Source organism: Ceratosolen solmsi, unplaced genomic scaffold (assembly GCF_000503995.2).
Source record: "Ceratosolen solmsi marchali unplaced genomic scaffold, CerSol_1.0 scaffold63, whole genome shotgun sequence".
NCBI lineage: Eukaryota > Metazoa > Arthropoda > Insecta > Hymenoptera > Agaonidae > Ceratosolen > Ceratosolen solmsi.
Window position 1 is genome coordinate 2,268,766 of NW_011948437.1, and position 27,390 is coordinate 2,296,155.

General features: G+C 24.9%; 2 protein-coding genes across 2 annotated transcripts; one reads left to right on the forward strand and one right to left on the reverse strand.

Annotated features, from left to right (window-relative positions):
* The first annotated feature begins 994 nt into the window (after window positions 1-994).
* Window positions 995-12,729, forward strand: LOC105365297 (uncharacterized). Its single transcript, XM_011503413.1, has 8 exons — window positions 995-1,343; window positions 2,448-2,745; window positions 3,309-3,475; window positions 8,447-8,657; window positions 9,616-9,669; window positions 10,335-10,498; window positions 10,643-10,799; window positions 12,587-12,729. The coding sequence occupies exons 2-8, from the start codon at window positions 2,631-2,633 to the stop codon at window positions 12,727-12,729; spliced, it is 1,011 nt and encodes a 336-aa protein (XP_011501715.1). The 5' UTR covers window positions 995-1,343; window positions 2,448-2,630.
* A 2,437-nt stretch (window positions 12,730-15,166) lies between these two features.
* LOC105365298 (lachesin) lies at window positions 15,167-27,051 on the reverse strand. The gene is made up of 7 exons (XM_011503414.1): window positions 27,039-27,051; window positions 23,629-23,786; window positions 19,188-19,398; window positions 16,875-16,931; window positions 16,220-16,370; window positions 15,457-15,605; window positions 15,167-15,343 (listed from the first exon to the last, which is right to left on the reverse strand). The coding sequence occupies exons 1-7, from the start codon at window positions 27,049-27,051 to the stop codon at window positions 15,237-15,239; spliced, it is 846 nt and encodes a 281-aa protein (XP_011501716.1). The 3' UTR covers window positions 15,167-15,236.
* Window positions 27,052-27,390: the final 339 nt, after the last annotated feature.

Below are 27,390 nucleotides of genomic sequence, written 5' to 3' on the forward strand. Positions count from 1 at the left end.
AATTACGACATTAGAATACAATTTTTAATTGGCAAACAGTAATATTGGGTTAGAGAATGAAATCGAGAGTAGTAATCAAGGTTCAAGTTAATATTGTATGAAAACAAAATCCCAAATAAAATTTAAATACAGATATGCCATAATTATTTTTGTGAAGTGAAAAATAAATCTAATCTTGATTATATTTAAAAGAGTAAGAGAGTGTTAATTAGAATTTCATTAATTTATGTTTGTATTTTATTGATGAAATGGGAAAAGTGCAAGAAAATAGCGAAGGTCATTTAAATACATTTTTGTTGCGTCATGCGATACTATTCATATGCGGAGAAAGGCTGAAAAGCGAAGATGAAGATACTCCTGCTGACATACCATACCAGCTCATACTTTTACATGTTTTGAGCGTTTTCGGATATTACGTTACCGGATTTTATTACCCCTCGACGGTTTTCAAAGCGCGCTTCCGGCCGCTTGAAACTGCATCGCGTGCGTCCCTGGTTTAAGAGCCATCGCCCTCGCGGTTCTCCTTTGCTGTGCTTATCGTCCCCTGTTCATAGAGCGAGATCAAAGGTGGCGTGGGTGGCAAGAGGGGGTGGCGGTGGGGGTAAGAGAGGGGAAGAGAGAGCGGCAAAAGCAGCGTCACAAGTCACTGTCACTATTCTCACATGTGTCCGCACACTTTCTCTCTCTTTCTTACTCTTTATCTCTCTCTCTCTCTCTCTCTCTCTCTCTCTCTCTCTCTCTCTCTTTACATGTATAGATGCATACATACGACACGCATAGATAGAGAGTAGAGGCACAGATTGTCATAAGAGCCGTCGCCGACACGCACCGCAGCCCGGTGGGACGAAAATGTTTGTGCGAGGGCCCTGGGCTGCAGAGTCGACCTTAACGCAGCTGCGCTCGCACGGGAAATCGCTCTACTCCATAAACGCGCTGCTTTCTTCTGAAGCCACCAAGTGTTAGTAATCGTACTCACGGGTGCAGTTTTGCTTCGCGCGCATAACTATAATTCACGAATCACGATGCGTCTTGACAGCCGCGTGTCTTTTCACGAAAAAAGCTGTTACGGAGAAGGTGTCGTACTTTTTATCTCATTCTATTATTCAGTGCGAGTTAACAACAGTGCAGTACAACGATTTTGAACGGCTGTCGAATATAGTATTGAGTGATACGAGTACTTGCAGCTTTAGAAATATTAATCAAACAATTAAAATCCATTATAGTTTGCGAACGAAACGTAAACTTGAAATTCTCAACGCTCTGAAAATACCAGTGGTAGGCTTTAGTAGGCACCCACAAGCTTCTGTGAGCATATATTTGGCTATATGCTCTCTGGCCGTACGGTATTAGACTAAATTTATCACGAGTCCCATATAAGCTGCTTTTTCCTTATGCACTCACTTTCTCTTTCTTTTTCTATAAATTCTATTCTAACGTTACCATTTTTTACATATATCTTTAAGCCTTTACTTTTTATTCTTCTCTAAATATGTAAACATGTGCGCGTGTACACGACGAAGCAAGCGTAATTATTATAATCAATATAAACGATTAATAAGTGAACATATATATATATATATATATATATATATATATATATATATATATATATGTATACATATATTTGTAATCAATAATACTGTCAATAATTATCACTTATGAGTTATATTTTTGTACAACAATATAATAATGTTTTAAAAACAAAATATTATTGTATTTAAATATGTATACGTATAATTGAAAGTTATACATTGGAAAGCATAAACATATTTCAAACTCTAAAGTAATTTTGATATATAACAGATATTGTTATAGGAGTATCTTTGACTACATATATCCAAATCAATATATTTCATTACATAATTAAAATAAAACTTATTAGTTCTTTCAAATATAAAACTAGTATAATTATTTAAAAATAAACATATATTTATCGTATATATTTTTGTTAAACTTATGTGAAAAATTGAAGTCGCTAAAAAAAAAATTGAAATCGCTTTTGAAATTCCATTTAGAAATGGTATACTAAAAGATGATAATAATTAAACATATTAGAAGTTATGTTTGGTAATAAATATCATTTAAATAAGTATAAATATCATATAAAATACAATTGTATAAAAAAATATAGACATTTTTTGTTGCGTGATTGATGTTGTTTTTTTTCTTTGCAATAATTTCATTTTAAATAATTAACTAAAATTTTCTAATGTTAACAATATTTAGATAATTGAAGGAATAATACTCTTGTTTTTATCAGCTATAAAAATGAAAACTTTATTTAAAAATTGCGCAATATATTTATAAATATATATATATATATATATATATATATATTTTTATAAATATATTGCGCAATTTTATATATATATATATATATATATATATATAAAGAATTGAAAAATTGATGCGTTTAGGTAAAAATAAATTTGTTTTTATTGTTGCAGTAATTAAATACTACACTAAGCTAAAGGGTTGGTTAGCAAAATGTTTAGTTTCATTAATATCAATATCTATGTCAATTGACTATAAGCATTGATTAGATGAAGGTGCACATATATTAGAGAAAATAAAGCGAGCTTCTATTTGGGGAAAGCAAGTATGTCGGGGCTCGATCTATCGCATGGATAATGAAGCTGACGAAGACGAGCATCGCCTTTGCCAATGAATGTCGGCAAAAAAAACCGCCATTAACTTTCATTTTATTAATTGCCAGCCTTTTTATGCTTGAACCCATTTACTCTGGTTTGTATTTTACACAATTTTTTCTCCTTTTCTTAGATATTGCGCTGGTAATAATGCTAGTAATTTACTTTTCTACTTACCAAGAATTCGAGAAAAAAATTAGTTAGACGAGCGATATTTCTAAGATTATAAATTAAGACTATAAATGTTAATCTAAAATTAAAAATTACAAAATTCTTTGATATTTCTGAAAAGCAATTATTTTAAATCGGTTATTAAAAACTTTCTATAAAAAAATTATCTTGCTATTTATGAGATGTATATCGAGGGCATCGCGTACGTACACACCTGGAGTCAGGCAAAACACAATGGGTGAGCCCAAAACATCATAAAGACGGCTATTGTGTATGTATTTGGCTCCGACCCCTATGTTTGCACTCAAATAGAAAGACGCGTGGGGTTCTTCAAATTTAATAACTACAGTAGAAAATTAAGTAAAGATACCACAAAGAAGGTAGAAAAGATAGAAAATATTAAAGAACGTAATGCTAAACTGCCGATAAATCACAATCAATATCAATTGTTTATTGATTATGGTTGGTTTAAACTTGACATGTTTATAGCGTCTTCTGAGAGCCAAATGGAGAGTTACGGCATGCCACTTGATAGAAAGTTGAGAAATTTGGATGGCAATCTTCCGATTTTCGAGCAAACAGCCTCTAATGTCACAGCATTCGAAGGACAGACCGTCTATCTACCATGCCGAGTACATAATCTCGGTGACAAAGTCGTAAGTAAGATGTTTGAGCATTTTTTATAAGATAAGTGTATCGGGCATATATTCAAATTGATTTGTGTCTGTATTATACGTCAAGGATCTATGATTGCTACACGCACTCCTCGTTTATGAAAAGATTTATTGGAAAAATGGAAATTAAGAACTAAAAAAATTCGCAATAGTAATGATAAATAATTTCATCTTTTTATTTATTCCTTCATTCATTTTTCACTTATTACGCATAAATGTATTCAAACGTCAATGTGTCGTTTGTTATGTCAGGATATATCCTAATTTTTTAATCATACAACGTGCACAGTAAGCAAATTAACTCTAATTTTCATTGATTTTAAATAATGTATATTTCTTATTAAATATATTATATAAAGTAACTTTCTAATCAGAATAAGATATCTTTTTCATCGTTTTGAAATCACTATAAAATCTACTGTTTAAATTAGTTAATATTTAAATTATTACTGTAATCATTTTTATTACATAATGAGATGTTAAAATTTTACAATAAAACTATATAGAATAAGGATATATATGGTATTGTATATTTAACAGGTATATTATTATATAAGGTATAAAAAAGACCTTCTTCATAATAGCTTAAATGTTTAGTAGAGTTCACAACTAATACGATGAATCATCACTTGAATTTCATCTCAATTCATATTGTCTCACGCGCTATGTGAGAATATTAACTTTTTTATGAAATTTACATAAGAATAAATTTTAAATATTTTATGTACATAGTTTCATTTTTTAATTACTTAATATGTATTACATATTATTTCTTAATATTTTTCTTTTTTTAACTATTTCATATCTTTACGTATTATAAGTTTATGTTGTTAAATTCTTATTTATAATACATGAGTATTTATTATAATATACTTTTAATACATTAAAACTTTGCTAGATTTAAGGAAAATATTAACTCAAATGAATTTATAATCATATATTAAATAATACTATCAGTATATGATGAAACAGAAGATGTGAAACATATTAAAATGTTTTATATACAAAATTATGTTTGTTAGACAACTATTGCTATTGCACACCCGTATTGTAGTATATAAATTTTGTATAAGCATAGATTTGTAGATTTATATATATGTGTGCAGTAATTACATAATTCTAATGTGTGCAATAATTACATAATTCTAATGTGTGCAAGAAGAAATATACTTTAAATTTAAGAAATTTAAATGTCGTAGTTTGCAAAAAACGATTATAATAGATATTTTCTACAGTATATTATGTAGCTCTTACATCATTCTGAATAAATAATAATTTATTTAGTCGATTAAATTTTAATAATTTATATTCGAGGGAATAATTAATAATATCCAAATTTTCTATTTTTCTTGGTTTATTTCATTCTGGCACCTGTGAACAAGAGGAAATAAAAATTGAATAAGGAAAAAACAACAATAAAAAATATAAGATCTTTACCTTATATTTCTTTAAATGTATGAAGCTCTAATGACACATTAGGAAGTTGTTTTGTTTCATTTTCTACCGTTCATGTTTTCACAGCGTTCAATGCTAGAGATGCACACATCCAAGAGATTTATATATTTGCGTGTTAAAGATTTTTTTTACTAGTCTTTTGATAAAGGAGTAGATACATTATGGCCGTTGAGTAAGGTCAGAAAATGACTGGATGCGAATAATACTTTGGATAAAGGAAATAAAGAAAAGCTAAGAACGAATAAATGCACCTGAATAGCTTTGCGCGATTACGTAGAGTTACTTTATATATAAATGCTTTATTATAATCTAGTTGTTGCTGTGGAAGTTTAAGTATCACGTTAAAAAATTTCTATTGTGTTCTTATTAATTATTTCATACATCGTATATTTGTTTTAGCGTGCTGCTACATTCCTATTCCCCTTATACTTATTGCTACTACATTGAATTAAATTCAATTCGAGAATAAACTTGCTTACTTGGAAATTAATCGATTAACAAGATATTCTAATACTTTTCAATATTAAAAAATTATCTTTCTTTGCAATTATATATAGAAAGATTGTATAAGGTTTCTTTACAATCGTTATGTATTAGTTTCTATGATTGCACAATCGATTAAATCAATACTTATCATGATAGCTTTGTTAAAACAAATTTTAGTTTAAGGTAGTGTAAGGTGATTATTATTTCGCAAATTCGGTCATCGGCCTCAGTCTAATAATGCTGATCTCATCAGTCGGTTAAGAGAGTGACATATTATTGCCCATAAGGATAATCGCAACCAAGTTACCAATTTTAGCTGACGATTATATAACAGATCATATGATGATTAGAGTCATTGATTTGAGTCCATTTGAAAGTTATTATACTAAACACAATTGCTTCAAATATTATTTTATAAGCAAATATCAAAATTTTATAAAAAGATTTGATGATTTTTCAATTTGATTCATTATTACTGTTCAAGATATTGACTTTTAAGTAATAACAAATTATTAAATAGTATAATTATGGAAGCGTGTTTTTTTATAGAATTATAATAATAAGTATTGAATTCTTTAAAACAGTTTGTTTTCAAGAAAATTCTTGCAGTATAATTTGTGTATCGCATTAATTATTATATGTATATACGCGCATACATAAAAAATTTAATAAATGATTATTCTCATAAAAATTCATTTTATTCTTTGAGATTTTAATAATGTAATGAGATGAGAGTATTTTATTATTTAATATTATATTTTTTTATGTAACAAAATATCAAAATTTTTGTATCTGATAAGCGATGAAGTTATTAACATGATAGCAGAATTCATGCAAGGTTACACAAAAATATAAAAATTATGAAGGGAATAAATTTCTTTTCAAAATAATAATTTAAGAGAATTTCTAAAGTAAATTTTCTAGTATTATAAAGAGTATCTTGATAGATGATCGATTATCAGAAAATACTAGTCTGGTAACCATACAGGACAAGTGTGTACGCTATAGTTGGATAAAAGATAATGTGTTTACAATTTAAAATAGATTTTAATTAGGAAGATATGCGTAATATGACAAAGTTTTCATGGTACATATTTATGATATAAGTGATATACTTTTTTTCTCTCTTACATTTGAAATCAAATCCGATGTTTATTCTAACTTTCGTATTTGATGCTGTTCAGGACGTTTAACTGCTTATTCAGCTATTCATATTATTTAGCGAACCATTTTGCCATGGACATTTACTTTCGTCTCTCTTATTCTTCAAATACTTTCGAGCATCACAACAGTTTCATGAATGATATTTCACACATAGGCTGTTCACTACATATTTTTACATTTCCATATCGATGTTCAGGTATAGTAACGCGACAGATCTTTAAAATAAGGCATAATAATATGAATGTATTCAATAGCTAAATTTATGTTGTTCATTGTAAATGATCAGTTTACTTTTTTAGATATAAAAGAATTATTAGAAATTAATGGATTATTTCAATTCTAATATATTAAAAATAATATTATATATTAATAAATATACACAAATTAAAATAATGTCACAATATTTTTGTATATTTTGAAATTTATAATTTTATTTATAATTTTTTCAATAATTATTTACATTATTACATGTTATTATGCCAGCCACTTATTGTGAATGCTATATTTTGCTTTTTAATTATGATATAAAAATGACTTAAATAAAGAAATGCATATTGATATCGGTAACTTGGTGCTATTCCCAAAATCATCATCAAAGCAAATGGCATAGACTTCGGTTCTCAGACAAGTAAAACCGTATTAATTTTCTTCTTAAACATAACATGGTTAATTTGTATAAAGTTATACAATTCAAAGTCATAATATGCACAAGAATTTACAGAAGAGTATTACAAGCTAATTGTTATTATAGTAAAATTTGTAATAAATTAAATAAAAAAAAAATGTAAAAGAACTACATTAGAAAAATTAATTCCTTTTGCATTAGACGTAAGTAATAGAAAGAATTTTGTAAAGAAATTTTCATCTGTGCTAAATAACATTCGATCGAACTATTATATTTGACTATAAATAGAAACGTTACAATAATATTATTACTAGCTTTGTAATTTTATCTATTAACAATAATCGAGTTCTTCATCCAAGATTGTAAATAAATGAGCGATAACTTTTATTTCGTGATATATCGCTTTTGAAACATGTGTATTATAAAAAAATGGAAAAGAAAATTCCATAAGAAAATTTTATAATAAATGAAATTATTTTTCAAAATAATTTGCTATAAAAAATCTTTTATGAAAATTAATTCGAAAATAGTAATAGGTTGTTCTACATTATATCCGTATTATGAAAGTATTTTAAAATTAAGATAATATTCTATTATTTGTAAGTGTTCAAAAATAATATTTTGTCATAATTGTATTTGTAAGCTAATATAATCCAATAATAAAACAGAATGTTTCAACAGGTTTCAATATAAATGACTTTATTTTAAAAATCTAATTTCTAAATTTCTAATCCAATGTTCAAATCAGAAATAAAATGGATGTTAAATCGGTAATTTACGATAATAATTGCTAGTATAAACATATTATAAGTCAATAATATATATTTTAATTAAAAGTATATAACTGAAAATATTCAATTTCAAGTAATTATTTTTATAACGAAAATTTTATAAAAATTGAAGTTATGCCAAGCATTTTTTAAATACAGTATTTTACTTCGAAACACGATTAAAATTTTTTGACATAAATTAGATTTTTATAAATTTCATAGGCAATATTATATATTTTATTTTTCATATGTTAGAAGAATTTCTTTAAAAAAAACTTGTAAACATATCAATTTGTTTAATTGAGATTGAATAAAAAAAAACTCGAAATAATATAAAATAATAAAAGTAATATAGTAATTAAAATATATAGTTTTACGAAAATATAGATATATGAATAAATACATTAATTTAGTATTTTTTAATATTTTATATTTTATTTTTATCTGTTGTAGGTTTCATGGATGAGAAGTAAGGATTTGCATATTTTGACATCTGATAATATTACTTTTAGTTCAGATGAGCGTTTTAAGCTACAACATTTGACTGGGAGCGATGCTTGGACTTTACAGCTTAATCATGTTAAAAAATCCGACATAGGCCGTTACGAGTGTCAAGTCAATACGGAGCCCAAAATTATGTATGCAGTGCAGTTAATAGTTAGAGGTGAAGTTTTTATTAATAAATAATAAACCGCATTTATATGAATAAGTTTGTACTATTCTTATTGCCTGTATCGTAATATCACAATCTTATGGTAATAAATTAATCTGCTTTAAATTATTTAATATAATTTTACATATTACGTATTGGAAAATTCAGTTAATTTGTACGTAGATTATATGAAATTAAATTTCCTATTTGTTTCTGTTGTATTAGTAATTTATTTGTTTCTATAGTATTTTCTATATTTAAAAGTATTTAATATTTTAATATTTCTTTAAATGAATGATATAGAACCTGCATAGTGTGCTTTATAGTTAAAACCAATTAAAAGGTGATTAATATGTTGAAAATTTAAACTTATACTTTAATCCTCCAGTGTCTATCATTTATAAATAAATTTGAAATTACATTATAATATTTTGTCGGTGTTGCAATAATAATAAAAGCTATAAATAGCATACGTTCTATTTGTTTTGGGAACAAATTTTTTTCTTTTAAAGCTAAAATAATTCCAATTTCTATTACTCCCAGCTATTGACATAGTTTGTATTTAAAAATTTATAGTAGCCAAGGAACTTGTATATAATTCTAGAGTTCTGCGTAGTTTTACTGAAGAAATTAGAAAAATTTTAGAAATTTCTATCTACTTTATTTGTTTTTTGATAATTATTTGTTGTTTAAGCAAAATTTTTTAAAAATATTTCAATGTATACAAAAGAAGTTTAAATTTAATATTTGAGTTTCTTAATATTCGAGTCTGAAGACTTTAATTGATTTTATTTACACACACACACGCACGCACACACGTACGCACGCACGCACACTGACATATATGTGCGTGTGTGCGCGCGCGCGTGTGTGTGTGTTTATGTCTGTATAATATACCATTGTTATACAAACTGATACATTCTTTTCATTAAAAGAAACTCTCATGAATCTGAAAAAACTTGCATTTTAGATTCAGATAAGATCCATGGATACGATGAGCCACAGTCTCAACAAACTCGAATAAGTAAGTATAAAAAAAATGTTAATGTGTCAACATGCTTGGTTATTGTTATACATTGTAATGTATAATTAATGTATGTATTTGAAAAAAAGTGAAAATATAACAAGAAAGATAATGAGGCGGCATTAAAAAGAATGTTTGGTAAGATTAATGGTAATTATAGAAAAGAGTTTCAAGAGACTCACAAATGATGATCGGTGATTGAAACATTTCATTGTTGGGTAATGGTTATCCACTTGGGATTCATTTAAGTACAATGGGGTTAGCCTTAATCTTTTGTTTTCTGATGTTCTTCGGCAGTTCCACTTCGCACTTCCCTGTACGACCCACTGAATATTTGTTTGTGCTATAACTGACACTAGTTAGAAAAAAAAGAGTGGAATATCTCCAGGCTGCTTTTAATAATGCACGTTCATTTTAACATTTTTGATTAACACCTTTTTAGTCTATGCATACCGAATTGCCTATTTAGCTTATACTTGTGACAAATTAAAGTTTAATTGTCTAAGTTTAATTGTTATTAAAAACATTTAATGAAAACAAATTTATTTAAATTTACGACTTGATTAATTGCGAACTATTTAAAATTCTTAATTTCAAACCAAAAGTTTTAAAAGAAAAGTTCTCTTTTAATGTTTGATAATGTTGATAATGCTGAGTTATTTTAGGCTACGAAAGCACGGCACCAGTTGCTGCAATAATGGGTCCACGTGAGCAGCGAGTTCAAACTAGTTCGACGATTACTTTGAAATGCGTTATTACGTCTCCTTATCAAACTCGTCCTATAAAGGGCGTGCAGTGGTTCAGAGATAATAAATTACTTACATTCCAGGTAACTAATCAGGTTAATATAGATTATACTAAAGAAGAAATTTATAACATAGAAAAGAAAGAAAATTCGTGAAAAAACAACAAAATAGAACATTCGCGAAAACTACATTAAATAAACTACTAAATCCTTTACGTTATTTTGTAGGCTAACAGAGGCGGCATCAATGTTGAAACTGTGACGGGTACGGCTCAAACATTCACTGAAGTAACATTGGCGAATGTAACGTGGCAGGATTCGGGCAAATACACGTGTAGACCTACAGAGGGTAAAGCTGATACCATCATGGTTTATGTTGAAAATGGTAAGTTTCCTTTACGTTGATTTGCTATAAAATCATATTTTTTTATACATATTCATGTTTACAAAATATTTTAAATAAGATCTTTATTAGATATATAGCAAACAAATGTATTAAAAAAAGTATGATTTTTAATAATTCACTATATTCTTATATTTCTCTGTAATTATATAACAATATTGTTTGTTACGAATTTTAATTTCACGAACATCTTTCTAATTTTTTTAAGTGTCTTTTGCAAATTTTCAAATTTTATCTCCTTATAAACAAATTTAAGTACTTTTCAGAATTTAAAAATCACAGATTTACAACTAATTGCTTAAATTAATTTTTTTATAAATAAATAGAAATTATAAGCTACTTTTTTAAAATTTACATTCGCAATGTAAATATTATTGCTACTTTCACCAATATTTTGGTATAAATATTACAAAATAGTTAGAAATATAATAATATTCTAAATTTTATTATTTATTTCGTATTACATTTCAGAAAATTAAAAAACTGCCAAATTCTTGACATTTCACCAACAAGTTAACAAAAAAGATTAAATGAGTACAAATGTATTTTAACATCATAGAATTGTTTACGTAAAATTATTTTTAAAATAAATATTTTTTACATTTTATATGAAAAATAATTATTCAACCTATAATTTTTTATTACATAAGATGTTTAATACAATATATATATATATATATATATATATATATGTATTGTATGTTTTTTTCATAAGTTTGATAATATTTTATTTTGTTTCCTTTTATAATATATGTAAATATGTTTATAATTTTAATGATGATGTAAATAATTTATTATTTGATAATATGTATGAAATTACTATGTACTTGAATTAATTGATTTATTGATTCAATTTTTGAGGATTAATATTGAGTATCAATTAGTAAAATTATAGAATAATATTGCAAAGTTTTCTTTATAGACACTATTCTTTATAATACACTTTTAGACTGCAATATTTTTATCAAGTATTTATAAACTGGACCATAAGGTATTCATTGTTTAAATGAATATTTTAATATTTTACACAAAAATATTTCATTATCAAAATATATTTGATTGTAATTCAATTGTTAAAAGAAAAATTCTTTGATCTATCAAATGTTTATCTTCATATCGTAAAAAATTGGATAAGATTATCATTTCGTCGTTACTTTTACTTGCATCTTTACGTTAAAGAAATATTACATAAATATTAAGGAAATATTAAATATTTAATTTCTATTAAATTATATTAAACATTTATGTAATTAAACAATATTAAACATTTTATAAAATATTATTTAATTATCAGTAATAATAGAATAATTAAAATTTTTTAATAAAAAATATTATTTATATTACATTACAAATTTAAATATTAAGTTTCATGATTGTTTAAAAAACAAAAAATTAAAAATTAAATTATTTGCTTATCCAAACTAAAACTAAGAAACATTAAAAAATATGATGAAAATAATATAATAATAATAGTTGTAATGTTCGTAATACTGTGAAAATATAATACATATAAATTTTTCTTTAACTTTACATATATAAGTTTTATAATTTATATACATTTTTGCACAATTACAGTCTTGATTTATTTTATCATGAAATATATGTATAAATTACTTATTGATAGATTACTTATATTTTTATTATTTAGTAAATATTTTGATATTTATTGGTATTTTTATAACGATTAGCATACGATTTAAGACTAAATTAAACATTTGTCATAATCATATAATATAAATGTAATTACGAAATTATTTTATAACTTTCAGGAGAACATACAGAAGCTATGCAGCGTGATACTGCGTACACATCTTCGAATACTTTTCATAACTTAGACAAGTTACTTTGGTTAATTACCGTCTTAGACATTTTTATTAATTCAAGTATCTATGTATCTTCAGTATTTTATTAATATTTATGATAAAATTAAAATACTTTGTAATTCTAATGTATGTATAAACTTATGTCTTTTATATTTTTGTTCATATTTGAAATATACTTTACATTAATGTTTTTTGTAATTAATGTAACTCTTTATTAGTATTAAGTATAAACTTACAATTCTTACTTTATTTTATTTTATATTGTAACAATTATTTTATATCATAAATGTAGATAAAACAGGTAAGATATATTTCATTTTCTTTATTTCAAAGATGATTAAGAGACGATATATGATGAAGAAATAAAAGTCCATTAAATAAATATCAAAATTTTAAATATTTTTTTCTTAATTCTAATCAAAATCTCTCTTTAATTTAAGAAAAAAGTTATAACAATATGTGATAAAAATTAAGAATAAAGCATTTTAATTATTAAACACGTTAATTCAAATCTATATTATAAAAAAATATGAGAACCTATATAATTTAAAATCTTCTAAGTGCATGGATATTAAATAATTATGATAGTCAATTAATACATAATTTATGCAGGATAGGATATAATAAAAATGAAAATTCAAAAGTATTTACTATAATAATGAGCTTTATTTTGAGTACAAAAAACATAAATTGTTTCTTATATAATTGTTCATTAAATATTTGAAATTTCATTAAAAATATAATATTTGTAATTATTATCATTTACTAATAATCTTATTTTAATCATTAGATAAGATAATACTTATAATTATTTGAATTATTATCATTTACTAATAATCTTTTTTTAATCATTAGATAAAATTATGATAAATTACAGAATTTTATTGAATATTTAATACGTGAGATTTAATAATTGAATAAAACAATTTTAGAACATATGCAAAATAATTCTTTATTCGTAATTTTGTTTGAAACTTATACTGTATTACTTTCACAGAGTACATTTTATTGATGTAGATATTTTATTTTCAAACTAATTTATAATAAATAATAATAACATAGATACAAACATACGGTTTTCAAATTAGTTCAGTAAAACATTTGATATTCTAATAGCTGTAGTAAAAAATATAATTGTTATTTACATTTAAATAACACATTAGATATGAAACATTTAAATATTTTAATACATTCTCTTATTGACTGAAGAAATTTATGTACAAAATCTACGTTAAATGGTTGAATGTGTTCTCGATTTTTCATAATTATTTTATTAAATATTATTTCTTAATGAAATTAGGCTTAAAAGAAATGATCAAACTTTATATTTTAAAATTTATTTCAACAATTTATTAACTGAATCTCTATATTGCAAATTTATTTTTAATATAAAATACGCATGAATAAAAATGCTCTACATTGTTTAAAATTTAAATTGCTATAAAAATTCAATGAAATGTATAATAAATTTTAATAAATTAAACTCATTTTAATTATAATACATTATGGATGTATTTATAAACTTACATTTTTAATATTTTTTATAGATTTTTTTTTATAAATTTTATAAATTAATATTAATTTACAAATACATAGAAAATTTTATACAATTAAAGACGTTTTGGAAGTACTATTTGGAGGTACAAAATCTGTTAAAATTATTTTAACACTCTTTAAATGTTGTTAGAGTAATTAAGAAATAATGTACGTATATTAAATAATACATTATGTCATTTCATCTAATTCTCATATATATGACAATTTAGAGTTGTAAGTTTGAGTTAAGATTTTACGCATTCATCATCATAAATTAATGTTAATAAATGAATGAATATCAATATACGAATAAATATACATAATACGTGTATAGTAAATTATTTTATTGATGTACAAAATAATAATTCGTATTTGTACAAGAATAATCATTAAGCAAGATTCGACTTTTTGCATTCTTATTTTTTACTGTACAGTTTTTCATCTTCTCATTCATAGAATATTGCTAATTATTTACATACAGAAAAATAATTGCAGATATTAATAAAGGCGAATTAATAAAAGCAATAAAATTTGTTGAATAATGGAAAACCACTAGTGCGGAGCATTAGACATTAAATTTCTTGTTTAACATTCGTTAATAATTTTTTTAATAAATCAAAGTCGTCTCTAATTTATAATCGTACTATTGATAAGTGCTTGCTTACACTTAAAATAGCTACGAATGAAAATATTTAATAAGATTTACATAAGATATTGCAATTTTCGAATGAATAGTACAAATTATATAACATTTAGTATATTCATGTTTGATTTAGATATTTTATTATGTTTTTAACTTATTTATACAATAATTATTTGAACTGTCTATAGATGTAGAAATTGTCGAAATCGTAACGATGTTACTGTCCATTACTTATACCGTGTCGTAGTTATACCTTTACAGTTAATTCGAGTCTGATTTTAGCTAAAATATCTAATATATATATATATATTCATAAATACACACGCGTACTTATAGACATTCACAGACACATACATACGTTCATACATTCCTCCAGTGATGCTGGTCCACGTTACATCTTAAAAATTATGTACTAGCTCACCTGATTAAGTTATTCATCAGTAGAGTCAATAAAGCAAGCAGAAAAATTGGAGCGGCGTTGCTTTTACCTGTATCACCATGCTGCATTGCCGCTGGATGCTCACCTGTAGAAAGTATCAATGCATTAGTAATTATGCTTGTAAAATTAAATAAAATTGTTCGGTTATACATAATTTTTTTCTATCAAGAAAGGAATAGATAGCGAATTGGTTCCTACCGTTGAGCACATGAACGGTGACGCTAGCAGGATTGGCATTACTTGGGACGCATGTGTAGTTACCACTGTCGCTGACACGGGCTTGCGTTACAAGAAGTTTGCTCGTCGTACCGCTGTCGGTCTTTTCGGTCTCCAAAGAAACTCCACCCCTGCGAAGAACACTGAGTTATCAAATATTGTTTTCAGAATCTATCTATTTTTTCTTCGTTAACAACGAGTGCTCAAAAGATTTCTGGATCAATTTGCACGGATGCTTAAATAAGTCTTTTTTTCTCCTTAAGTATCAGCTTTGTCGATATTTCAAGTAAGCAGACGTTCATTATGGCATTTTTCAAGATTTTAATTTGATAATATTCATGTCAATATTTTAAACATTGAATTATAATATTTATAAAATAATCATTCAAACAGAAAATAATTGTTTTACCTAATACTATTTAATTTGCAAATTGAAAAATCTCTTGATCATAATTATCTGAATATCTGATCATGATATGAATAAATATATGTCTATATATGACTTGAACGTTAATTCATTACATTAATTGAATACATTATTATATAATCATAAAATACTTATACAATTGTATTTTTAATGCAGATGACTAATTTAATGGAAACTATTGATTTTGCATATGTAGGATGTATATGTTTTTTATATGATACTTATTAAGTAACACTGCTTTTAGATTTCGCATTTTATATTAAAGTTTACATTTGATGGCTGAAGAAATATTATGCTGGTGCCTTCTTACTGCTATACCTGGGACTATCGAAATCTACGAGAGAAGTTCCATGATGCCACGAGACACTGTTTGGTGGTATGGATTGTACATTTACCAGGCAGGTTAAACTTATGGTGCTGCCTTTTTTTACGTATAAGTCTTCTGGCTCTTTAATTTTTGCCTGAGCCGCTGAAACAGAATTAATAGAACAACTATTTATAGTGCGCTCTTCAGGTTCTCTTTGGTTTATACTATTCTCAACATATACTGATATCAAATACATTAAATTTTTCAGCATTCGAAATCATCAGAAATGATTAACAAAAATATATATATTTCGAATAAATGACTTTTCAGTATGCCTGCAAATTAATTCAATCAGATGAGAAATTTGATCCCATAATAAATAACACCATTATGGAAAAAGTTAAACACTTTCATTAAATCCATATAAATATTACTTCTACTTATATCATATCAATGATAATAATTATAATATTCGATGTATTTCATTTAAAATTTAACACGTAAAAATTTAGAATTCCTTATGTTTTGTGACAATAAATCCTGCGTTAATATATATATATATATATATATATATATATATATATACTTAATAGACTCTGTATTGTATGTATAATTAAAGATAAAGGGCGTATATTAGGGGGGAACTTGCATTTGCATGATTCTAACCTGAGTTGAACGTCCGATGAATAGCAGTTGGTGTGGTAGCAGGGACAGGGGCACTTTCTGGAATGGGTGGACAAAACAATTTGTCAAATTAATTTAATTCTTACCAAATCGTGCTATTAATATTTTCCAAAAATCTTTAATTCTATATAGATATTTTATTATATTTCTAATCTTCAATTATAGAAAAATATGTTTCGTATATTATTAAAATATAATTAATATAAGTATAATACAAATTTAAATATGAAAATATATTAAAAAGTTTATGAAAATAAATTTGTAATTATAATATATATAATAATAATAATTATAATAATATTGACTATTTACACAAAACTAATTTTAATAAAAAGTAACTATTTATAATTATTTTTACAATAGAATTTTCATCATTAAATGTAATATATTACATTATTAAAGGTTAATGTTTTCCTAACATTTTGAATTATATTACATACATTACGTATACATTATTTTCAAGTTTCATATATTTATATTGAGTATTTATTAAAATACAAAGTAATTATCAAATAATTATGAAAAATAGAAAACTGAAGTTACTAATAAAGCATATTAAACATTTGTTGTTAATTCAGAATTTACTATAACGTTACATATTACATAACTTATATTTAATCTAATACTTTTATTTTAAGAATATGTTTAAGTAATTCTTACGTAAGGAAATTATTTAACACCATGATGATCAGAAAGTTATAATTTATTAATTATATTTTTTATTTGTATTATATAAAGAAGTAATTATAAAGCTAAGCTTTAAGTAATAGATGTAATAGATGATTATTAAAAATGATTATTCACTTTTTTATTTGATTTAAATTATAAATTATCAATGTATAATTTTTATAATAACTTTATAGTTTTTATATTAAAATTCAAAGGTCGTAAATAAATAGTCAATTTTATATTTTATCTATGCGTAAAGCTATAGATTTATTATTATACGTATTTTGCAGAAGATACATAATTTTAGTAGCTACTTAATATAATTTGTTAAAGATATTATATTACAGTTAAAATAAAATTTATATTGCTTAAAAACTTTGTTTGAATATCTTTATATGAATTTTTACTAAATTAAAAAATTAAGAAACAATTTCGAATATGTATCACAATGAAAAGATTTTTATTATGTTATTCATATTAGCACCCCACCAATAGTAAGAAATTAAAAAAATTATTAGAATTTATATAGAACAATATTTCAGAATCATTGATTTGTAATTAAATTAATAATAACCAATAGAACAGATAATATTTTTTGATTATTAAAATTTTTTAAAGAAATTATTATGAAAAAACTAGTGTAATTTTTAAAAGAAACTGATAGTATACTTGTAATATAAAATATAGTCATACATTATATAATCAACGTTTAGACCTAAATTATGTAGATTAAATATGAAAATTTTCAATCATTATTCATATATATTTGTACATATTATCTAAGATTTATAATTAGTAGGTCACATTAAAAATTTTTATAAACCACTGGAAGCTGTGCTTAGAAAACGTCTGACATAAATTATTTACTTAATAATGAAAAATAAGTAGGGTCTAGTATGCAAATTGTTTATATTATATTATTATCTTATGCGAATGAATATAACACTGTTGAAAAAAAATTGATTATATTACAATATTCGATATTAAATTTATAAAATACTTTAAATGATATAAATTTCTATAATAATATACAACTTAAATGTGTTTTTGTGAAAAGTTTATTGTGTCAATTATTATCAACGATCTATGCGCTCATAGAATACTTTTATATATTATATATTAAATTTTATATATACTTTATATATTTGTATTTGATATTATAAATGACGTATAATATTATATTTTAATATAATATTTTAAATTCAAATTCTAATAAATAAAAATATGAGAATTGCATGATAAAGTAAATAATTATTCAAGATTGGATAACATTTTCAAATTCAAAATAAGTGTAACTCTTTTCTTTTTAATTTTCAGAAGTACACATGCTTAATATATTTAATAAAAATACGATATGATCACTACCTTCATTATGTTATTAATATGGTATACTTTTAAGTTAATAATAGTTAATTATTATTAATTTTTTATTTTACCGATTGTAATGACTGTTCAAACAACTTTAATATTGCATAATAAAACATGGAATTGATTCATTATGCAAAATACAAAATAATAAGATGTAAAATATTAGCCTTGATTGAATTTAAGATATTAAATAAAATGTATACTTATTGATTAGCAAAAGAGATTTATAAGAAAAATAAAAATTGCTTGCAGATTTACCTTCCACTCTCAATATGAATGCTAGATTAAGTTTAGGCTCAGTATTAATTTGACATTCGTAAATTCCAGCATCACGTTGCTGAACATACGCAATTTTAAGTTTCCATTCATTCGAAGTTGCTGGATGTAATACCGAGAATCTCGCATCCCCGGTGTATGTATATATTGAAGACGTCAATATATGCAGATCGCGCTTTCGCATCCATGATATCTATAACATTAAAACTCGCTGTGAAAAAAATGTTTTCCATACGCTTTCTTGCATATAAAAATAGAAATGTCGACAATAATTTTACGGTGCTCGTATTATCTTTAATTAATGAATATCAATCATATCATAGAATAAATATTTATTATATTAAGAAACTTGTATTCGCTTCATTTTTGTTTGTTTGTTTGTTTTTTTAAATAATAGAATATCATCATTACAATCAGCAATAAAAATGTTAAAATAAATTGAAAATAGTTCCGAGAATTCAAGGATCTAAGGAATAATAAAGTTTACTCAAACTCAAATCCAATTTGAGTAAAATTACGATAAAAATAAAAAATCAGTTTATTTCACATGGCAATTGTATATATCAATTTTTTGCGAAATAAAAAAAAACTCGCAATGATTTAAGTCATATCCAGCGGTTTTGTTTATTTTCAGAAATGTTCATGGCAGGTTTTCGCTTTGATTTGCGGAAAATGAAGAAAAAATATTGCCTCATCGGTACATACATTGTTGCTCCATAGTCTTCTGTACAATTCCCGGTAATAAATAACGCTCGAGCTCGTAAATCTATCTCTTAGCGAAAAAGTTCCTTTTCATTCTAATTGTCAGCTATGTACGTAAAGTAAGTAGTAGACTAGTGATTTTAACGTTTTATCGATCTGATTTAAAGACTATTTGATATTTTTGGCTAATCGACGATTAAGAAAAACTGTATTCTAGAGAATAGGAACATTAAGAATAAAAAGTTAGAGCAATTCATGAATTGCGGACAGAGGAAAGTCGGCAACGAGCCAGTATGGACTCGAAACTGTGAATCGATATATAAATCTATACCAAATTAGTGACGATAAAGGTAGCGACTTAATTCTTCCATTTTTTGCTTTATACTTTCAAATTCATTGGAATTGTTTTAAGATGACGCTTGATATAAGAACAAATTTAAACGTTTGTCGAGAGTGTACTTGTTTTTTTTTATTACAATTCTAGAACATATTGAGCTATAGTTTCCGGGAATGAGCTCGTATAAAGTTGAAAAAGGAGACTATTGTTATGGTTGATATCGGGATACAGTCCGGCTACGAATAATTTCACTTATAATTCTGAATGCAAAAACGTAATGCATTCATCTAATTTGATACAAAAATTTGTGGTAATATTTTTTCCATTGGTGCATATATAAGTTACTACACCCAAGCGAGCTTTTGGATCTCTTTAATACAAATATCGTAGTATTACTTTTTTTCCGATGAAAACTCCTGAGAATAATTCTATATAGTACAGTATGCCATTTTTAAATATAAGTCTGATATTTTTGTTCACTTTTTCTATTGAAAAACAACTATTAAATACGGCCGATGATTAAAAATTAATACAATTTTTTTTCATTGATTTGTCCTAACTTTATTAATGTTTAGACGAATCATGATTCATCTTCCATACTATATACACAAATATATAATTCTCAAATAGTCAATGATCAATTTCAAAATTTATTTCATAATAAATTAAGAGATTATATTAATTCATAATTTTAACAAAATATTTAACAAAAAATTCAACCAATACTACTAGTAAACAACTATTAATATTTAAAAAATATATAAATAACCGTAACAACTATGTACTATATAGCGAAGATAGAAGATAGACCGTGAAGAAAAACACAGTCGACTTTTAATTCGAAATTATCTTAGAAAATTTCGTTCACATCTTTATCTTTGAGCAAGCTGTTCGTATAAAAATTTGTTGTACATTCAATTTAATAACTTGTATTCTCATTTCTTAATGATGATATTCGGACATCAAAGCGAAGGGAAGGAGACAAGGGTGATATTCAACGTTCATGGGCTCTACGAGAATTCCGTAGTTCTAAGCATCTAAGCTCGTAGGCGACGATTGCGCTTCCGACTCGCTTTACTGGATTTTAGATTAAAGGAACTTTCTTGTATTACTTTCCAAATATTCTGGCCATTTGATTTGAGCCATTTATTTGATAAATCTAATCTTTTTAAAAATACCTCCACATGCAAGTTTCACTTAATCTCAACTTTATATTATATTTAAATTACCATATTATGTTCGTATTTATGTTAGATTTGTGAAATTAATTCGAAAACTACTACTACACTTAATTTGTAATAAAATTAGTACGTCAAAATGTAACGATAATTAATATGATCATTATTATAACAGTTTCTCAATTCGACAAAGAAAAACCATTAACAGCTTATACATATAACCAATCTCTAGTCTCAAATATTATCTGATATGTTTTTTTTTTTTTTTTGATACGTATTATATTTTAAATTAATGTTTAAAATACACCGAAACAAAAAAATAAAAGAAATAATCCAAAAACGTCATATTTAGGAAACGGTAATGAAAATACACTGTAAGAAGTAATTGTTTTCAGTTGGTACCAGTCACGATAAATAAATTCATAATTTAATTAAACTACGTTTAAATGGAGTTGTAGCATAATGCACTTATACGCATTACATTCCTAATCTAGCATTACATCAATTTTACAGAATTGTAACTCGTATTAGGTTAGTAACACAGAAGTTTTTGTCTAATTTATATAAATTTTCAATGTTATTTCCTATTATTAACTGAAATTTAATAAGCTTTATTGTAGGCAAGTGAATAAAAATTATATAATACAAACTAAAAGAATATATCAATAAGATAAATTTGGCATAAAGTTATATACTTCCACGTATCTTATTTACTAAATTTATATAACTTAATCGTTTTTTTTTTTGCATTCACTGAAGAAAATCAAAATATAAAAAAAGCTTTTTAATTACTTTTTAGTTATTTTAAAATATACATTTTTAATCTTTGAATATTTTAAAACGAGATTAATTTTTATTATAATACAATGTTTAAAAATGGCTATTTTATTTGGGTACATTATTTCAGTTTTCAGGGTAATTTATTTCTATAATTGAAATTTAATAGTGAAGTTCATCGAATCGAATATTTATTTAAAAATGAATATGACTAAATGCTAAAGTGCTGGATAAATTTTATCCGTTAAATAATTAAGAGCTAAATTTATATGGTTCTTTATATTAACTTTATATTATTATGACAATTTCATAGGAATTATATATATTAATATATTAGATAAGTACAAATTATTTACTTTTATATATTTAATATCTCTTCTAGTTTTAACTTCCATAGAATTTTATTCTATTACAAACAAATGTACTTCGAAGTATAAGTTTCAAAACTTAATATTTTAATTTAACGAATTCAAGAGTATAAATCTAAAGTAAAATATTGAATCAAATGTAATTTTAAAAGTAAATAATAAATGACAATTAATTGGTTTATGCATATCTGTTTGAATAAAAGTCCTGCTAATATACATAATATGTAAATATACATTTCATTATAATTTATTAAAAACTTTAATTTACTTGATTCAATCGTAATTTCAATTTACGATAATTGTTACATATTTGAGCAATTTAAAATATTTTATTAAAATGCAATCATATTTATTATTTTTAAGAAAATATTTATTGATTATCATGATTCTGTCAACTTATTTACAATTATTATAAGGTCATAATTAAACTATTCATATAAGAATATGAAGAGTACCTTAAATTCCTTTGTTTTTTATTATAAAATTTTTTTTATATTAAAAAGATATATAATATTTGTGAATGAAATGGATAAGAGTTAAAAAAACAATTGAATCGTCAATACTACTTTTAATTGAAAATATTGTTTTTATATTTCAAATTTTTTGTAGTCAATGTCTTCTAATTCTTTTTTTAATTAGTTGACTATATATGTGAGTAAGAGTGACTAAATAGCTTCCTCATGTTATTAGATGTTATTGTATAATCATATAAGTATTATAGAAGCATCGCGGAAAAGAAACGATAAACATATAAAATTTTACTTTTGTGAGTTGTATTTCAATCGATTCAAATAATGCTCAATATAAATAATTAAAAAAATATATATTATTTTATGAAACAATTAAAAAAATTTTAATCGCATAGTCAATTAATAATTAATATCGCTTTGTTTTTATATTGATGAAGTCATTTATATTTAAGTTAGCGGAAAATTGCAATACTAAGCAATAACATAATGATTACTTGAACGGAAAGTCTCAAACGAATTGCATAAATTGTGAGATCATCAAAAATTAAGTAAGCTTTTATAAGATCAAATTATAGACTATTACTGCATTACCGTCCGATCGCCTGGATTTTTAACGTGACAGCTTAACTCAGCAGTTTGACCTACGATAGTTGTGACATTGCGAGGTGATACATCATCAAAGTAAGGCTTATCCCACGTTCTCGTTGGCTTGCTGCTACTTATGACAACACTTGCTAAACTCGATTCACCTGAAACAATCAATGAACATTTTCACCTACATAATATTCATGCTTTTAGCAAAATATTATGTAAGAATGATGATGTGCGAGAGAGCCTTTTATCGATTAAGAAGACCTTTACTTAAATTGAAATGAAACATCAAGCAACAAACTATTCATATTTATATATAATTTTATTAAAATTAATTTATTTATTCTTGTTAATTTTCAAGTGAATGCGTCGCAATATGTTTAAAGAATATTTTTAACAAAAATTGTCTTTATTTTCTCTTTCATACATTTTGTTGTATTTCTTAAAAATGAAGGCACAGCAAGAGTCATTTTCTGTATATATTATAAGCTACATATGTATTTTATGAAGTAAATAATTTTTTTTTCACACTTTAACCAATGGATAATTGATAAAATTTTAAATAATTTCGATGTTAAACAATTGTATTTATAAAAATTAGTAAAAAAAATGTCAATGTTCATTGTAAAACAAAAATTAATTTAAAAATATATGAAATATAATAAGATTTATTAGTAAATCATTAAAAATTCCATAAAAATGTGTTTATCACGTATACATACGACTGTAGCATAAAAATACTCTAATATTTATGAATAATTATTTACTGATTATTTAAATTAATAAACAATTTATTTCCTGTGATAATAAGTTTTATATGCAATTGTACATTGTAATATTATTTTATAAAGTTTAATTTATCTATTAATCAGAGGATAAACAATGAGATAAAATAAACTGTGTTAGCATTTTTATAAACTGAAAAACGTCTACGTTCACTTATTTAGAATACTCATGAGTATGTAGTGCAATTAATATGTCTAAGATTATATTATTCCAGCAGTGAAATACGTTGAAGATTAAAAAAGTCAGCGGCCAGTTTCATACTCACATATTAAATTCATATATTGGGTAGATTAGAGGGAAAACATCGAGTATTTTCGCAGATTCTTTCAATAATTGCTTATTTAAAACAATTACATATAAACAAGGAAAAATAATTAATGGTTGTCAAAACAAAGATATAATAATGAATAGTAACGAGATTCTTTGAGCTTTTTTAAACTAAATTATACAGAAGGAAAGGGAAAAAATAGAGCAATAGACTTCGGGAAGTTTAGAAAACGGGTAAGCCACTGGAATATATGAAGATGAAGAGAATGTGAGAGGAAGCATCCTAATGAAATTAAACAGAGACAGGTATTAGCTGTTGACTCGCTTTTCTTTCTTAATTGCCCAAGCAATTGCAGAGATCTAAATCCATGGGTATTGTCTTGATCTTCTCCGTGTTTCTGTTTTATATTGCCCAAGTCGATCCCAAATCTTTGTTAATGGAAGCAATACAACTTTGATCATTCCTCAGATAAGAAACAGCGAATAATCTAGACCAACGAATCATCTAGAATTTAATTGCTAATTAAACTTGTTTATGTTCCGTAAAAATAATCGTATCCTAATAAGATGATATTCTTTTTGAATTTTTGAAAGCCACAGCATGTAGTAATTTGCTTGCATTGTCTTAACTATGCGTAACTTAGAGAATAATTGCACCTTGAGACCAAGTTAATGCTACGGCATGTAATAAGCAAACTTTCGTGAGTGTTTATATAGTTTCGAGATTTAAAAAGGAATTTTCGTCGCAACCACAAGCCTCCAAATCGATCGCTATGAGAGAAGGCCCTGCGCTACGAACGCAATTTCGATAATCCGATAAAGTTCGCAACACCGCGACCTAATCGATACTCCGGCTTCCGAATTATGCAAGGCATGCACACGTGGCTCGTTATCTGAAGTATACACGTATAGGGAGGATTGAAAGATATCCCGTATACTCTGGTGCTTGCCATTGCATCGATAGATCAAAATTGAGAAGTTGGCCTTTGCATACCGATACGATGAATTTGAACTTCGTCGACGGTACCAAGGGATCTTACAGAGCTGTTTTCATTAATCCTCCATCTCAAAAATATTGTGCACCGATACTTGCAATCTTTGATTTTTCATATCCCGATTTTATAAATTTACAGATTTTCCTTTTCATTTCTACATATAGATTTTCCTTTTCATATCTATGTCATTTAAATTATCTATTTGCAACTGTAACCAGATTATTTAAAATTTCATTTTATCCGATCCGTGCTGTAACTATATTATTTTCAATTAATCTTAACAATGTACTGATACAGATTATCTTATGAATTATTATTTGTGATAATTATTATATGATAATTATTTACTTTGACTCCGTAAATTAAATTTATTTTTCATTATTATTTTCCATCTCATTTTTATTTCATTCAAAACAAATATTGATTAAAAAAAATTTTATTTGATGGTCGAATATTTAATTATTTACAAGTTTTTTTTTCTTTCTTTAGTATCGCTCCTTTGCAAATAAAAAGACATGCAAATAAATACAGACTCAAGTCAATTTAACAAAACTATTTATTTTAATAATTCATCATCAAAATTTAAATACAAATTAATTTGATAACGTTTAAAGTTTAAAGTAGCTGCATAGTTTAAAATATTTTTTTGTTCAATTCTATTCGATATCAGAAATATCGATGAAATGTACAGGTCTGTCAAAAATAATAGAGAAGATTACAAGTAAAGTACAAAATAAAAAGTAAATATAATTTAAATTTGCTATATAATATATACAATTCATATGTTACATAAAAGATTATAATTTTGCATTATTATTTGCGAATCAAAACAAAATCAAACAAATAATTTAAAAAGAAATCTTTGAAAAAACGATTTTTTAAACCATTATTCGTGATACTTTTATATTTGAAATAATAATTAAAATAATAGAAAAAAATGTAACTTAAAAGAATAAAGTAAAGTAGCAGCAGATGACGATACTAAATGTAATGTTCCTAATGATACTATATACTATTTCTCGATATTACCGAATAATTTAAATAAAATGTCATAGTAGCAGTGTTAAAAATATTTACAGAATATTATTTAAAATCGAATGAATATAGAGTGAGCTAATAGAATAGATAAAAAAAGGATGATAAAGTGTTTAATACATCTAGAGAATAATTGTCTGCAATTAGAGTTTTTGCTGAAAAAGGAAACCCGCTTTTCAACGGTTTAAACTTCTCACAGATATTTCCATTATATTTAGATAAAGAAATTTAAGATTATGAAATAGAATCGAACTTACTAATACTGCGTTTTATATACCATAGAATGTCTTTAAAAAGTGCGCGATTGTTTAAAGGACGACAACTCACTCAAGTCCATCATATTTACAATTTTCTGCTATTGCGTCTTTTAACATGAAATAATGCATTATTACGTAATACATTTTTATGTCGAACTATTAATCAGTGATTAATAATATTTGATCCAAGAGTTTATTCAGTGATATTGAATTGAAATCGATTCCATCTTATTAAACGTACTCGTAATATTATATAATTATTTTAATTTTGAAACAAAAATACTTAAATGAATGCAAATGTTTTGTCGAATTTGTATGATTATTATTTCTTTTTCTATTATTAAAAGCATTTTAATATTAAACTAACTAAATTATAGTTAAATAATACAAATATCTATGAGCAAGGAGAAAACATCATCGAT